The sequence below is a fragment of the Bombyx mandarina genome, chromosome 11, assembly GCF_030267445.1.
Source record: "Bombyx mandarina strain Sakado chromosome 11, ASM3026744v2".
Taxonomy (NCBI): domain Eukaryota; kingdom Metazoa; phylum Arthropoda; class Insecta; order Lepidoptera; family Bombycidae; genus Bombyx; species Bombyx mandarina.
Window position 1 is genome coordinate 13,085,895 of NC_143218.1, and position 16,269 is coordinate 13,102,163.

The 16,269-nt window shown below is 33.4% G+C and overlaps 2 protein-coding genes and 1 non-coding gene across 4 annotated transcripts; 2 read left to right on the plus strand and 1 right to left on the minus strand.

The window, feature by feature from the left end:
* Positions 1-334: 334 nt before the first annotated feature.
* On the minus strand, positions 335-8,679 carry HDAC1 (histone deacetylase 1). Its single transcript, XM_028180486.2, has 11 exons — positions 8,430-8,679; positions 7,950-8,062; positions 7,757-7,874; positions 6,858-6,958; positions 6,108-6,351; positions 5,562-5,738; positions 5,269-5,371; positions 4,882-5,116; positions 4,429-4,518; positions 3,196-3,340; positions 335-2,036 (listed from the first exon to the last, which is right to left on the minus strand). The coding sequence occupies exons 1-11, from the start codon at positions 8,476-8,478 to the stop codon at positions 1,960-1,962; spliced, it is 1,452 nt and encodes a 483-aa protein (XP_028036287.1). The 5' UTR covers positions 8,479-8,679; the 3' UTR covers positions 335-1,959.
* Positions 8,680-10,990: 2,311 nt separating this feature from the next.
* LOC114247499 (ATP-dependent RNA helicase Rm62) lies at positions 10,991-15,004 on the plus strand. Of its 2 annotated transcripts, XM_028180484.2 has the most exons (6): positions 10,991-11,162; positions 11,338-11,406; positions 11,786-12,805; positions 12,985-13,223; positions 13,893-14,071; positions 14,458-15,004. In XM_028180484.2, coding segments are annotated over exons 2-6 (1,620 nt in total). In that variant the 5' UTR covers positions 10,991-11,162; positions 11,338-11,404; the 3' UTR covers positions 14,638-15,004. The 2 variants fall into 2 exon arrangements, with proteins under 2 accessions (XP_028036285.2, XP_089587148.1); XM_089731022.1 differs by lacking the exons at positions 10,991-11,162; positions 11,338-11,406 and having other exon boundaries at positions 11,679-12,805.
* On the plus strand, positions 14,128-14,265 carry LOC114247560 (small nucleolar RNA SNORA57). Its single transcript, XR_003624895.1, has one exon. It is a non-coding gene; the product is annotated as a small nucleolar RNA SNORA57 (small nucleolar RNA).
* Positions 15,005-16,269: the final 1,265 nt, after the last annotated feature.

Below are 16,269 nucleotides of genomic sequence, written 5' to 3' on the forward strand. Positions count from 1 at the left end.
CCAAATTGGCGACTATAAACACCTACCGTCCATGGATGAAAACAATGATTTAAATGCGATCTTAACATTTTGTGATTGTATCAAAAGAGTACATTTACAAAGTGCAAAAAATAATGCCTCATATAAATTAACTACCGATATAGATACACAGAAAATTCTTACTTTCTATAGTATTTTAATTAAAATACAACACGATATCTATATTTAATATCCTAGTTCTGGTTTTGAGAAACCAGTTTAACCCTATGAGGTCCAGAGTCTATATGTATTCAACATAAAATATAGTTTAAGGATCGCAAAAGGTTAAATAATAAAAATAAAAAGAAACAGTCTAATTAAAATGACATACATTTTATTAAATGATAATAGTTTTTGTACGAAAACTTAATTGACTTGGCTGTCCTGTGACGACACCTCTTTCAATACTATCGGCTCATATTTTAATAATATTTCAATTAATACATACAAAAATAACTCAAAATATGAACAATATCGGACTGACTACAAATCAGCAATAAAATTACTGTTTAGGTTCATTTTCTGTATTCTTAGAAAATATAAAATTAACAGGTGTTCCATTACTTTTATCAAATATATTATGTATTAAGTATATAGGTACTCAACTAGAGAAGTTAACATACAATCACGATAACTAAGGCCCGAATACCGGATTCAGAAAAAAGCCGGTCGGTAAGGGTTTATAGATGTGTTGGGTGAGGATGTGGTGACGTCACAGGTATGTTTGTTTTATTAAATTTTTACTATAAATACTGAATTAAACGGAATCTTTGTAGACATCGTGTATTTTAATAAACAATTTGTTATTAGTCCAGTACAGCATTAATATAACCTATGCATTACAATTAAAAATGAAAACCAGGTGCTAGTGTACGCCTAGTAAATCATAATAATAACTCCAGTAATATTCTGTGCGATTTTTTTTACTTTTATTATCTTGTGCTGGCACTTTTCTAGGCTCATTTCCCTGTATGCTCTGCCCGAATAAAGTTGATCAACATTTAATCAAAGGTTTGTGCAGTTTGTGTATACATTAAACATTTGATTAAGTGAGCGATATGGGATCACGCCCCTTTGCCAAAGAGCCAGCAACGAACGTGTAATTAATAGGCATAAATATAAAATCCACTACCTTTTCTTCGTCCCATGAGTATAATTAACCTTATATATTTATAAAATCTTATGAAACTAAGTTCTTTGATTGTACTATGATAACTCAATGTTGCATATAAAGAGAGTTAAACGTTATGTCAAACACATCTATGAAGATTATCGAAATAGTTTTTGAGGACAAGCTTTCTAATTCATTAACAGAGTATTTTTTAGTAAATCCATAGGCAAAACAAATACTGTTTTTTTATGGCTGATTAAATTCAACTCTTTGAATATTTGATTTATCGTAATCGCAAGAAAATGAAATGTAAATTAAACAGATTGCAGCAGATGTGTCGAACCTAACAGTCGAGCCGAGGGTCGTGTGTTCGATTCTCACACGAATACACATTCAGAGTTATCATAGCAGACGCATTATGAGATCTTATTGACTTCTTCAACATTATCGGTACATATCCATTTATCAACAAAAGCAATAAGATTGTGATAGTTTTAGGAATGTTTAAATAAACTGCAGTGTCTCTGTGACGGCAACACGTTTAATCTAAACATCAGATTTTACCTTTAAAACAATGTACAATTCAAACCAGTCGTATAATAGATAAAAGTGAAAAAAATAATCACGAATGATAACCGGTCATCATTGAAAACAGAGAATCTTAAAAAAATGTAGGACTAAACTATTATCTCTAGTCGTCTCTTAGGTCCACGTTAAATCACGATATTGTGCTCAAACAGAACATGAGAATGTCCAGTTTCAGTTTGTAATTATTCCCAAAGTGCCAATGCACTGTACTATGGACGATAACGTTTAGAATCTTGCACTCATCAGGGATTCGGTGGCATGTCCTTCTTTGATTCTTCCGCGTTGCTCACGTTTTTAACGTCATCCTTCATGTCATCAGCTGTAAATGGCAATAATTATTGCGATCAACATTTTAGAAAAAATAGTTTGCTGTCTCTTACTCGGACTTTGTACTGGTATGAACCGATTGGTCTGTAATTAGTCTGTATGGATCTATTAAGAATGCGTCAGTTCTGTTTGGTAATATTTTACTTTATAAATGAGAAATTAATCAAAACCATTTTCTTGCAGCACAATGTTCTGAGAAACATTAATGCATAGTGCAGAATTTATTTCCATTTATTCGAATCCAGCTATATTACATACTCAAATGAATGGTTTCACGTCTTTAGCAGTGGTAGTAATTGCCATTACCGATGTTCACAGCCAACCTGGTGTTAAGTGGTTACCGGAGCCCATAAACATCTACAACGTAAATGCGCCACCCACCTTGAGATATAAGGTCTGAAATCTCAGTATAGTTATAACGACTACCCCACCCTTCAAACCGAAACGCATTGCTGCTTCACGGTAGAAATAGGCGGAGTGGTGGTGCTACCCATTAGGACTCACAAGAGGTCCCTACCACCAGTAATGTTAAGTACATATTTCATTAGACAAATTAATTGGTACATGTTAGGGCAGTTTGAACACCAGCACAGACTCATCGCTCGATACCAGTACTTCTTGTCCTTTAGGTCACGAAGACTTAAAATATATCTTTAAGGCATTATAAATCATTTGTTTATTTCAATGGCGTAGCCGCTATACGATCTCGGGAACCACCTGGTGTTCAACTATTATTAAACTTTCTGTTACGACGATCACAATGCGAGCAATATTTCTTATTTCACGAGAGCATTGAAAATAACGGCTATCTTATTCGATTTGATGTGTGTACGATGATGTTTTAAGTCAGCGGTCGGGGAACCGGGGCAAATTACCCCAAATAGGGTAAAATTACATTTTGGAGGGTAAAAATGAAACTTTTGTGAGTAAAAAGTATATATTGAAGTGAAACTTCTTTAGAATCGTTAAATTTTTAGTTATTGTTTTCTTTTTAAAATTATCATGGGGGCTATAATATGAAAGATACTAAAAAGAAGCTATTTCTTTCTTTTTGTTCTTCGCCATGGGGTAATATTAACTTACACAAAAATATTTTGGGGTAATAATAAAAAAGTTCCCCGATCGCTGTTTTACGTGATGTGTGTACGTACGTTTAAGATCGTCCTTGATCTGCAGGGGTTCCTTGTCGAGTCGCGGACGCTTGCGCTGCGGCGCGCGGTAGGCTCGGTTGTCGCGGCGCCCGTCGCCCTCGTCCTCGGAGTCCGACAGCTCGCCGTCGTTAGCGATGCGCTTGTCCTGTTTTGCGTATCACATTCAAATCTTGTTACTACAAAATCTTGCTTGGTCGCAATGTCGCACACCACTTAGAGCAGACTGTAGAAAATCCTACAGTAAATTGGGGGGAATAGAGACTAAAGTTCGAATAGGGACAAATCTGGGATGTCACAATACTTTTGTTGAGTTGAGTTAGATTTAACTTTGTTGAACTGAAAATTACTTTTATTTAGTTTTTTTAGAATATTAAATAGTTTAATTTAGTCATCATAGTTTTTTAACTCATTAAAGATATTAAAAATTAATTACCTAAAGTTAGGTACCTACCTAACAGCTTAATAGTGCCAGCCCTATCGAAAAACTGTATTGTCCCCATACGTAATATGATTCACCCCAAAGCCAAGGTGAATGGGGTCAAGCTAGTTTTTTCAGATTTTGTGTATATTTTGTAATGAACTATGTATAATAACTCATCACAAATTTAAGCCTCCGGAACCATTTTAATCTCAATTTTATTGGTATTAACCCTAAGAAAAACCATTGAAAACTTGTGCTGGATTTGGAAAGGGTCCCGATTCCCCCAATCTACGGTACTGTTACAAATGCAGCGCGCGGCAACGAGATCTATCTCTTAACCACGAGCAAACTCACAAATAGTGGAAACAAAAATAACGAAAACATATTGTATCGTGCGAGGAACGTTTAGTGAATTGTAAAGCTCATTCGAACTCGATACTGATATTGGATTTAAGAACCGAATTGAAACCAACGAAAATAAATACAGTAAAAAGTTACAAGGGATTCAAAGGGAATTTTCAAAATAATATTAATGAAAAAGAGTGAATACTTGTGCATATTAGATACTAGTGAGTTTGGAATAACATTCTGCAATTTTTTTTGAGATTTTAACTATCTGTAATTTTGATATTTAACAGAATAAACGTGTTATGGGTTTATTCTTGTTCAATATTTTATCCTCAAAGCCATGTAACAAAACTAATTAGTTCACGCAAATAAATAATTAATATTTTTACTAAATATTCAAACGCATATTTAAAATTGGGCTTACTGGAAAACACTGTGTGATTAAATCCACTTTTAAATCATACCTTATCACTCTGTGGTAATCTCTCATCTTTGTCTATTTTATCTTCATCATCTGACTCATCATTGACAGCATCTTCAGGTATGGCTTGCACCTAGAGAATAAAGAATTTTAGTGATATTTGAAAAAGTAAGCAACATAGAAAATTATGCCTACAAAAAAAATACAAAATATAAAACTACTTTATTTTTAAAAGAGAGTTAAAATAATACAATGATTGGGGTCTCCTTTTAAGCGTGCAAGCCTGTACTAAGAGACTCCGCTTACGAATCTTGCTTATTATTTATTTGAAAAGAAAAATTTAGGTAACAACTAAAAAGGTACTAGAGAGATGTATCTATTCCGAACATCCTACCACATGGCGTTTGCAACAGCGTCGAAATATCGGAAACACGTTAAAACTAAAAATCGTAGTCAGAACTTTATCTATTCATGTAGTAATTTGGAAAACACTTACTTGTACTCCTGGCGCATGTGGGAGCATTCTGAGATTCTCGAACAGTCTATTTTTTATCTTTTCCAGATATTCAGGTGTATTTTGATTGGACATATTACTTGGTGATATGTGTAGTTTGAAATCGGGCCCAAAGTACTCAAAGTAGTCGTTATATGGTAGTTCATTGGCTATTTCCACACCAAGTGCAACGGATGTCTCGTAAGTCCAACAGCGAGATACATTACGTATGGTATATCTGTGAAATTTATTACACATGAAGTAATGAAAAGGTGGTTAAGGAAATAGTCTATTTGTTGTGAAAAAATTAAGAGAATATCTTAGGTAGTAAAGATAATGATTCAGTTTCTATCTAAAAGCGATACATAGTCTTATATTTAAACAACTTACCCGCCTCCGCCGACCAGTAAGAATGGTAGTCCAAACCTCTTGACAAGTTCTACACAGCGTCCATGACCTCGAACGGTCAAGTTGAAACAACCCAATCTGTCACCTTGGATAATAAAAATAGGTATTTTAGTTACAGTAATTAACTAAATGTTTATTATTTAGTTATTAATTGGTATGAGTGATTTTACGACATTCAGAATCAATTCAATTTCATAAAACATTAGATTAAGCAAATAGCTTGGACAAATAAAAAGTGACACAAGAGTTATAAAGTTAAGAGTTATTATAGTTACCTGTCAGAGAATCAGCACCACACTGTAGTACTACAGCACTTGGTTGGAATGTCTCCATAACTTTAGATATAATGGGAACAAAGATAGACTCATATGACTCATCATCCATTCCATCACGAAGGGGTATATTTACAGCATAATATTTGCCTTTACCGGCACCAATGTCCCGCAAATCACCTGTAATATTATGATAATCAATTATTGCCATATATAAAATCTTTATAGGAAAACCCCAAGATGAGATGAGATATCTTCAAGATAATTTAAATTTTTTCTCCAAGTAGCAGTTTTTAAATGAGTCATATTACTCTTTTGTTAGATCAGGAAAATGCACAATCGCTGTAAATTTGTGTACACACTTTTTAGATGTAGAGTGTACAGTCAGTGCTGTATGTGCAAGGTAACAAATGCGGTGCTGCAATTACTTATCTTTCTCAGTTTCATGTGATCAAAATGTACAAATATCTTTGTGCTAATCACTCAATATTACTCAAATAAACTTTAATGTTTTAAACAAGTTTAAATAGAAATAAGTAATGTAATCACCTGTTCCAGGGAAATATTCTCCATATTTATGAAAGGAAACGGTCATTACTCTGTCAGTGGTGTAGAAAGCTTCTTCAACACCATCACCATGATGCACATCTATGTCAATATATAGTACTCTTTGATGGTATTTCAGCAACTCCAATATGCCAAGAACAATGTCATTAACATAACAGAAACCTGACGCTTCAGACTTCTTTGCATGATGGAGGCCACCACCCCAGTTTATGCAAATTTCTGAGGCCTAAAACAATTATAACAATAATAAAACCAGTACAAATATTTCTAATTGTTTAGTTATAAATAACTATACAATTAAACCTATATAACTATATAATTATAAAATTAAGTAAACTTGCAGAATTAAATTAGTAATCTCACAAGATAAAAAAAACTATTGTTGTATTAAATGTTTTAAAATCAATATAATCACAATTTAAATGTTCTGTTCATCTCTGACACAGTATCAGTTAATATCAGGTTGTGGCTCATCTGTCTTTAACCATTTTAAAGTTAAAACACTAAAAAGGTAAAATTATAATAATTTTAACAAATGAAAATAATACTTTCTCATTGGCATATGTAAGTAGAGGATGTAATTAAAACTACTTTTATTGTTTAATGTCATGTATACAATTGCTGTTATATTATTTCTGATTTTTGAAATAAATTACAGTTTTCATCGCCACTAACTAAACTGAAAAAGTTGTTTTAACAAAATAAAATAAATAAAACAATAAGACTAATTACCTGCTTATTCAGTTTTACAGCTGCTGCAACTGAACCCCCAGCAGACAACTGACAAAATTCATACAGGCCATCAAAAACAGGACAATCTTCACCTACATTAACTGCAAAATGTATATTAAAATTAGTCACATTCAATAAGTTGAATATTTTCCATATCATCCCTGAATGTGATCAGGCACTAATAAAGGTATGTAGTTTATAGGATATTACCCATCAGTAGATTGAGGGATAGGTCAAAAATAATTTGGCTGATGCTTTGAACTATAGGAACTTTAACAAAAAACCAATAGGATTGTACACCATTTTCACCATACTCTTTAAATAAATATGTACATTATAAAGGTTTTCTTCCTGCAATAAACAGCAGATACATTGGTTTCAACTAAACAGGCTGCAGACAAGGAGAGTGCTCATACAGGAAAGTAGTTTTTTCTCTTTATAATTTTGGTATGTTATATCTATACTTATCAAGCAGTGTGACAATTGACTGACACAACTAGATGCTGTGGTATAGTCAAAGATTTGAATTTGGGAATTTTTTTCAGTGTCATAGCAGTGAATCAAAGGAATTTTCCACAATTTTACACAAAATATGCTGTATTCAATCTATTATTTTCATCATCTTTTTATACAAATTATGAATATAGTAAGATTCCACTGTAGTAGATTCACATTATTGTAAACTGAACATAGTTGAAACTTTGGGACAAATCTATTATATTATTATAGGTACACTGAAAAAATATAGTTTAATATAAAATAATACACTAAATAGGTAACTCTACTGTTATATTAGCTTTAACAGGTAAGTCTTCAAGGGTAATACATTTTCATTAAAGCATTTATGAATAATTTATACTTTTTTTAAATAATATTGATAATAATTAGTAATAACTTACATCTCTGCATTTGTTTGTTGTACTCAGAAACATTGTCAGGTCGAATAGAACGCAGGAATCTAATGTAATCATCTGAATGGAATTTTGTCATTTCATCAGCTGTGGCTTTGTGAGGCCTCTGTTTAAAAATATATAATTATAAAATCGCAAATCATTGAAGAACTTACACCTAAAAGGTAATTTCAATACTCACATAAATTTCCATTTTTCGATAGAGTCCATAGTTGAGGAGTAAATTGTGGGTCATACGTATGCGGTGAGGTTTCATTGGATGCCCTTGTCCGTAATAGTAGTTTCCAATATCGCCTTTAATAAAAATAACACGCATTATTTTCAACTTTTTATTAACATGTTACTTAAATCATTTTACGGCTTCATATTTAGCCGTCTGTACCTCGTACATCGTAATACGAGCAAGTCCGTGTACCCAATAGGAACGCGGAACGCTGTACAGACGTCGTAAAATGAAACAATGAACTGAGTTAACAATGTCATAAAAATCCTAAGACAAGCTTTAAAATCTCTGAAGTTCTTAAAAGAGCTAGGCCGTATGGAAATTTGTATTTAAAATATGAATACTACGCATATTAATTATTTATAGTACAAAAACGAATTCTTAAGTTACTAGCGATGTAATGGAGATCCGTGGCGGGTAAAACTTTATTTTACTTACTGTCATAATAGTAACACACTCTTTTCTTACTGTGCGGTTGCATAGACATTTTTAATTATTTCTTCAACGGTTACTTTTTAATAAAATTATTACAATATACTTAAAAATGTTAAAGAGAAATAAAAACCACACCGCTGTGCTTTAATTTGACAATCCACACAAAACTTCATAAAATAATTGAAAGATGAACAAAATGCAACTTCAGAGTACGACAATTTCATTACAGTGAAGTTGACTGACCTGAAGTTACAGATATTCAATGAACGAATGAATGAATTGATTAAATTGAATGATTTTTAGTAGATTAAATATAGACATCAAGTGAAGCCACAGTAGGTAGTAGCATTACAATTATAAGCATGAATTACTTGGCAGCTAGAACAGCCCCTTAGGCCAGCGATCGGCTTGCGGCTCGCATGCTGCTCTTTAGCTCCTCGACTGCGGCTCTTCCACGAAATGTTTATCTAGTTCAGGCACGGAATATCCCTCATTATCTTATTTTTTAAGAGAAGAGCAAACACTTTTAAAATACAAGGTTATAAAATTCTGTTAGAAAAATGGTTCTTTGATTAAATTTCAACTGTGTCTCTCTGTTTGGCTCCCAGCGAATAGGCAGGGGAAAAAAATAGATGGTAATATTAATAGATTTTCATTGTTAGTAGCATTTTTTTTATTGCTTAGATGGGTGGACGAGTTCACAACCCACTTGGTGTTAAGTGGTTACTGGAGCCCATAGACATATACAACGTAAATGCGCCACCCACCTTTCTAAGGTCTCAAGTATATTTATATATATTGTTCAAGGTGGCAAGTTCAAGTTCCAAGTGGAAAAGTCTATACTGAGGGAAAATTTTCATATCATCATCATCATCATTAAATTTATTGGCAATATACTTAAGCTGACAACCATACGGTCTACTTGATGGTGTGTGGTCACCCCAATACACAACAAAACTTACCTACTGCATTTTTTATATAAAATTTAATAGAACCATTCGTAGAATTCCGCACGTTGCCTCTTATGTTATTAGAAATACACGGTCAACATAAAGGATACGATATTCTAAAAAGCTACCACAACTGAATCTTTATATATATATATTCATTTTTTTAGCAATTCATTTATCTATATATATAAAAATGAATTGTTGTTCGTTAGTCTCGCTAAAACTCGAGAACGGCTGAACCGATTTGACTAATTTTGGTCTTGAATTATTTGTGGAAGACCAGAGAAGGTTTAAAAGGTAGATAAATATGAAAATGCTCGGAATTAAATAAAAATAACAATTTTGTTTTTCCTTTGATGTGTCCCCGGTCGGGCGAATTTCTTTTGTTTTCTTTCATTTATCGATTGAGGCACTACGAAGTCTGCCAGGTCAGCTAGTTTTAAATAAAATTGTAACAAAATGTATCTTTGGGAATTGAAAGATTGAAGAAGCTGCAGTTTACGGCAAGTGCGTAATTTTATACTCCTTACGTACATTCCTAATTATGTCCAAGGAAATGGTAGAATTCACCTTGGAAGGTAGAAGAAACTTAGGAACTAGAAATCATATTAATATTGTAACACTGAAATTAGTTCACGTGAACTTGTAGCAAAGGTTTCAGGAATTTGTACCTTAAAAATTTCCATTCTTCAATTCCACTTAAGGATGTGTAGCTATTTAAAATCAAAATACTATTGTGATTTCGAAATTGAATATATTATCTCGATACCCATTTTACTATTTTTACTCATTTTGATATAAAGTTCTCCTATAATTTATTTCATTGCTTTACCCAAGTCAAGATAAACAGGACGATCTAATTTATTTCAACATATGGACTTTAAATTCGAACTTCATTTATTAGAGATGATTAGTAGTAGTAGGTTAATGCAATATTTTCTTGTAGATTATTGATTCGTAAATAATTTAAATTCCAGGTAAATAATTTACATTCGGAAAAATAAAATATGGCATTGAAAAGAATTTAGAAAAAGTATACAAATAGCTGTGCTTTCAAATGAAGCTTGATTACAAAATGTATTTTTTTAATTTGTTTTGTAGTTTGTATATTTTCTATTTGGTTACTAAAGAGCCTTTTGGTTTTACCGAACTAACTCATGTATACAGGGTGTCCCAGAAAGAATGAATAATTCTGAAACACCTATTGGGAACACAAAATAAAAAATAAAATAACAAATTCTCAGGTAGTACCCAAATTACATATTTAAAAAAAAAAATGATATTTTCCATACTGCTGTGCGTTTCTGGAATATACAACAGCTACAAATAAATGGAATCTATAGGCTTTTGGTGTTATAATATTCTACATGGACTATACTAAGAAATATGCAGGAAATCGTTTGAGTAGCCAGTGTAATTTTTTATAAAAGCTAATCTGAACTTAATTTGGTATTTTTTTCTTTATTTTTAATTTGGGTACTAACTAAAAAATTTTTTTTTTTCAGTCCCCATTTGCTCTACTATGAGGTGTTTCAGGATTATCCATTATTTTTGGGACACCCTGTATGTTAGCTGTCCCTGAACTAATTCATGTAATAATTATTTGTTGAATGACACGATTATTCGAACTTAGACCGTTCATTCGCTTCGAAACTGTGATTTTTCCCTACACTAAAACAACAAGTTCCATTCGATATCGATTTGACAGTTCCCAATCCCATTCATGGAGGAAGTTGGTTCTGTTCTTCTCATCCTTTCATTCTTTCATCGCGCAGCAGTGGTCAAGGTAGGACGTCACTTCACTTAGATTTGTTCGAATTATTGATTTGTCAGTTGAATAATATTCTAAGTTCTATTCGTCCTGCAAAACCTCATTACGAAACTGCGTGAATCAAATTCCGTGAAACTATTTTGTTGGTGCAGCGCAAATTGTGATCAGAATTTTTATCTTTTCCTTTTAGGTGGACCCTGCGTCAGAAAGAATCCATAGTTTAAATAAACATCTTCAACTAAATCCAAAAAATAATCATGTAAGTATTACTCTATTTAAACGTATATTTCGGATGTGAGAGTATTTCCATTAATTTAGTCAAAAATAATGGTCAAAAAGGCCACCTACCACGAAAGCTAGAATTGTCTTGTTTAAATTGAATTTCGGGTTTTCATCACATCATTATTTCTCTGTCACGATCTTTTTAAAACCTATTTTGGTTTTGAAATGATTTTTAATTCAAAAAGTATAGTGGCATTTATTTAATTCATACTTATCCATTTTAACAAATCTATATGAAGCCATTTTGTCTTTAGCTGTTCACGCATGCGCATTGACATTATTGGCAACGTTTTTGTTACTTCTGGCGTGTTAAGCGCAGGCGCGAAGCAATGTATTGATTTTTTCCTCTGCACTAGGTCTGGTAACTGGAATAATAGCCGTGGAAACGGTGGTTCCAAATTTGGAGGAGGCAACAAATTCGGCGATAATTCGTCTCGGTTTGGCAACGGTGGCAATAGATTTGGAGGATCTGGAGGATTTGGTGGGAAAAAAGAATTCTCTGGAGGGCAGAACATGCGACGCCCAGATTGGGATTCTGTTTCACTCCAACCTTTCAACAAAAACTTTTATGATCCACATCCTACAGTTCTCAAAAGATCACCATATGAAGTCGAAGAGTATAGAAATAAACACGAGGTAACTGTAAGTGGCGTTGAGGTTCATAATCCTATTCAATACTTTGAAGAAGCAAATTTTCCTGATTATGTGCAACAAGGTGTAAAGACAATGGGTTACAAAGAACCGACGCCCATTCAAGCTCAAGGCTGGCCGATAGCTATGTCTGGAAAGAATTTAGTTGGCGTAGCCCAAACGGGTTCCGGCAAAACGTTGGCCTACATCTTGCCAGCCATTGTGCACATAAATAACCAACCGCCTATTCGGAGAGGTGATGGTCCGATTGCTTTGGTCTTGGCGCCTACCAGAGAGTTAGCACAACAAATTCAGCAAGTTGCTGCAGATTTTGGACACACATCTTATGTTCGTAACACGTGTGTGTTTGGTGGTGCTCCTAAAAGAGAGCAAGCCCGGGACTTGGAGAGGGGAGTAGAAATAGTCATTGCTACTCCAGGTAGATTAATTGATTTCTTGGAAAAGGGCACAACCAACTTACAGCGGTGCACATATTTAGTTCTTGATGAGGCTGATCGTATGTTGGATATGGGATTTGAACCACAAATCAGAAAAATCATTGAGCAAATACGCCCAGACAGACAGACTTTGATGTGGTCAGCTACTTGGCCCAAAGAAGTAAAGAAACTTGCTGAGGATTACTTGGGAGATTACATTCAGATCAATATAGGATCATTACAACTTTCCGCAAATCACAACATTCTTCAAATTGTAGATATTTGTCAAGAACATGAAAAAGAAAATAAGTGAGTAGAATTTCCAACTAATTTTAGTAATTGTTTTGAAAAATGATGATTTGTTGTTAAAATGAATAACTTCATGATTTGACCAACAAATTTCCTCTAAGAAGATCTGATGTTTAAATACTATTAGTTTAAACAAGATGAATAATCTGGCAATGACAATGTAATGCTTTATATTTCAGATTAAATGTATTATTGCAAGAAATTGGACAAAGTCAAGAACCTGGTGCGAAAACAATAATTTTTGTTGAAACCAAGAGAAAAGCTGAGAACATATCAAGGAACATAAGGAGATATGGCTGGCCAGCTGTTTGTATGCATGGCGATAAAACTCAACAAGAAAGAGATGAAGTTCTGTATCAGTTCAAGGAAGGTCGTGCTAGTATTCTTGTAGCAACTGATGTTGCAGCTCGAGGGCTTGGTGAGATATTTTTTTAATCAAATTACTTAATTCTTATGATAAAACATACAAATTAATTATTAATTTATAAATATAATTTAATAATGATTTGTTTTATAATTTCAGAGGCACTGGCGGAAAGTTATTGTGTTCTATTTGAAAACTGGCAATTGAATGCCAAATTACTTTACTGGATTTGTAGATGAGAGACTGATTCAGTTGTAAACTGTAGAGAATGCAATAACTCGTCACTATAATGGTGCCTCATAGTGCCTTTCACTACATTTGGACCCGAGGCCGGAAAGCTTGATGGTTTGTCCGTAACTGCGGATAGACTTGAAAGTTGAAAACCTGGTGATGCACTTACTATGCGTTATTCAATTGAAAAATAAGGTCAGAAAACATGATTGGTGCATTGTTGAAAAACTTGACTGATGATCGGCAAGAGGTCAAGGGTTTTCTGTTTCGGCCAGTGGAGTCTTGGGCAATATTAAAACAAAAGATTTGAAATTAAAATTAGAGATTTGCCCTCTTTAGACTCCAGGGTTCTCAGTGAGAGGCAACATTGTTATATTTGTTATTATCTGTGTAGCTCATACAAACATGTAAGTAAAAGTGAGATATTCAAGATAATAACTAAATCCTCAATTAAATTAATTATGATCTTTAAAATTCATTTGTGTATTACAGATGTTGATGGTATCAAATATGTAATAAATTTTGATTATCCAAATTCGTCGGAGGATTACATCCATCGTATTGGGAGAACTGGACGTTCAAAATCAAAAGGAACATCATATGCTTTCTTTACCCCTTCAAATTCCCGTCAAGCCAAAGATTTGGTATCTGTTCTACAAGAAGCTAATCAGGTTAGAAGTTTGATTTTACAATTATATAAATAATATAAAATTAAATTAAAATAATTCCTCATACCTTTGGCATGGGTACGTTCTTCAATAGCGTGACATGAATGCAAGTATGAGGTACATTAAATACAGCTATATGCCTTCGGTGTTCATGCTATACAAATGCCTGAATCCCATCCTCAAATGTTGTGACATTTTATTAAATAAAGTCTAAGTTTTTTTTTCCTGCATTCTATATGATTTATCTGATTTCTCTTGGTATATCAGGAAAGGATTTTATCAAAGTCGAAACATTTGTAGATTCAACAAGTATTCATTCACTTTATATTTTGATATGTTATTGTTCTGTAGCTGGGCATAAATTACAATTTTATATTGTTTGTTTTTAGATGATTAGCCCACAACTGCAGTCGATGGCCGACCGTTGCGGTGGTGGTGGCGGCGGGTGGAACAGGAACAGATTCGGCGGAGGTGGACGAGGTGGTGGCGGCTCTTTTAAACGCGGAAGCAATTTTGGCAAGAGTAGCCAAAGGGGGGGCAGTGGTTACAAACGATTTGACGACTATTAAATAAGATTTTTGTTGGCATTTCTAAGAGGGTGAATCCTCGTAATATAGATAAATGTTATGATTTGTAGATCCTGTTTGGATATTACAGTTGTGGCTAGTTTAATTTATTTATTGTAATGTCCACTAGCGACCAAACATTTTATAGGTAACACTATTTATATTATGTTAAAACTGTGATATTTTTTTATTGTGATTCTACCCAAGATTTGCAATAGTGCATTCTTACTCTGAAATTTTCCAAGTAGAATAAATGTCGTCAAATTCATGTAGAATTTTATTAATATTTAGAGCGTTAAGCCGTCATTCCACTCTTGTTACATTTCATTGTATAATTACATTGTATGAATAAATAATTTAAGAATACTAATTGACTTCTTTTATAATTATTTCCTTTTCCTGGGAAAACAAAGATGTCACGCTGGATGCACTTCGAGATTTTTGGATTAAAGTTCATCTCTTAACTGAAAGGGGGATAATCTTTATCTGCAGATAGATATGTACCTACTTCCCTATAGCTTCTGGACAGTGAGGGTTTCTTGCAGTCAAGTGTCAAATATTTCTGGGCTGAGTGCTGGATCGCAAATCTTGCCTTTAATGATCTTATTAAAAAAATAATTTTTACGTCTATCCGAATTTTACCTAACTTAATGAATCTGTTCAAAGCACTGAAGTAGGAAACCTATGGAAATGAAACGTCAACAAAAAATTTGTGCCGCTGTGACGTCATCTGACCACAAAACATGGCGGTTTTAGTGCTGTACAAAAGATTTCAATGTTATCAGGTTTTATCGATAAACGTTCTTGGCTCATTTTATTTTAAATATTGCTGAGTATTATTTATTTGTAGAATTTATACTTTAATGGGAAGCCAGTAGGTATATTGTTTTGTGCAAATATGATATGATTTAGATGTGTGAAATCTAAGACAAGTTCGTCCTTCGAATTTGTCACGATATGATGATTTTTAAAAGTTGCTACACTGATTTTATAAAGTTGTCGTTTGTCGCAAAACATAAAGATATGGCGTAGTACAGTGCCATCTGCCCATTTCTAGCATGCTAAATGTTATCGTATTTCGAGTACGTGTTTTTCTTAGACTATTACAATCTATTTTAACTGTTTTGCTGACTCTAAAGTCCGTAACACACTACCGCAGCGCACCTCATGGAAGGTGCGCCGCATCATTTGAATCACTTTCACTTGAGAGTGATTCAAATTTTAAACTTATCAAGGGACCGCGTGAAAAAAAAAACACCTACAGAACATTTATTCATTAATTACAAACCTCATTCCTTGTGACTTCCTCTCTAAAATCACTTAATTATTAAATATTTAACGAATTTACATTAATGTTTTACTCACTGCGGAATAAAACTATTTTATTTAAATAGTTCCGAAGAGATTTTGTCGGTAGCCTTTTTCCCGAAATATCTAAACAGAATGTCTAAATATGTTTTGATGACATATTTTAACATATTTTAACAAGTGAGTTGTCAATGTGAAAACCACATTTTCATGAAGTGGAACTAGGACGTTGAGAGTAAAATTTATCCCGCGGCAAATTCGTTACGGCTACAGAGAAAATATACAGTTTAGTACGAGCGGTAGAGAAAATTGACAGCGTCTCGCGAA

Coding starts and splice junctions, on each gene's coding strand:
- HDAC1 (XM_028180486.2), bottom strand. CDS start 8,478: ATGTCTATGCAACCGCACAGTAAGAAAAGAGTGTGTTACTATTATGAC. Junction 5,372..5,561: donor TGGTGCTGATTCTCTGACAG/GTAACTATAATA, acceptor TTATTATCCAAG/GTGACAGATTGGGTTGTTTC. Junction 3,341..4,428: donor GATTACCACAGAGTGATAAG/GTATGATTTAAA, acceptor TACGCAAAACAG/GACAAGCGCATCGCTAACGA.
- LOC114247499 (XM_089731022.1), top strand. CDS start 11,694: ATGCGCATTGACATTATTGGCAACGTTTTTGTTACTTCTGGCGTGTTA. Junction 12,806..12,984: donor GAACATGAAAAAGAAAATAA/GTGAGTAGAATT, acceptor TTTATATTTCAG/ATTAAATGTATTATTGCAAG. Junction 14,072..14,457: donor TTCTACAAGAAGCTAATCAG/GTTAGAAGTTTG, acceptor GTTTGTTTTTAG/ATGATTAGCCCACAACTGCA.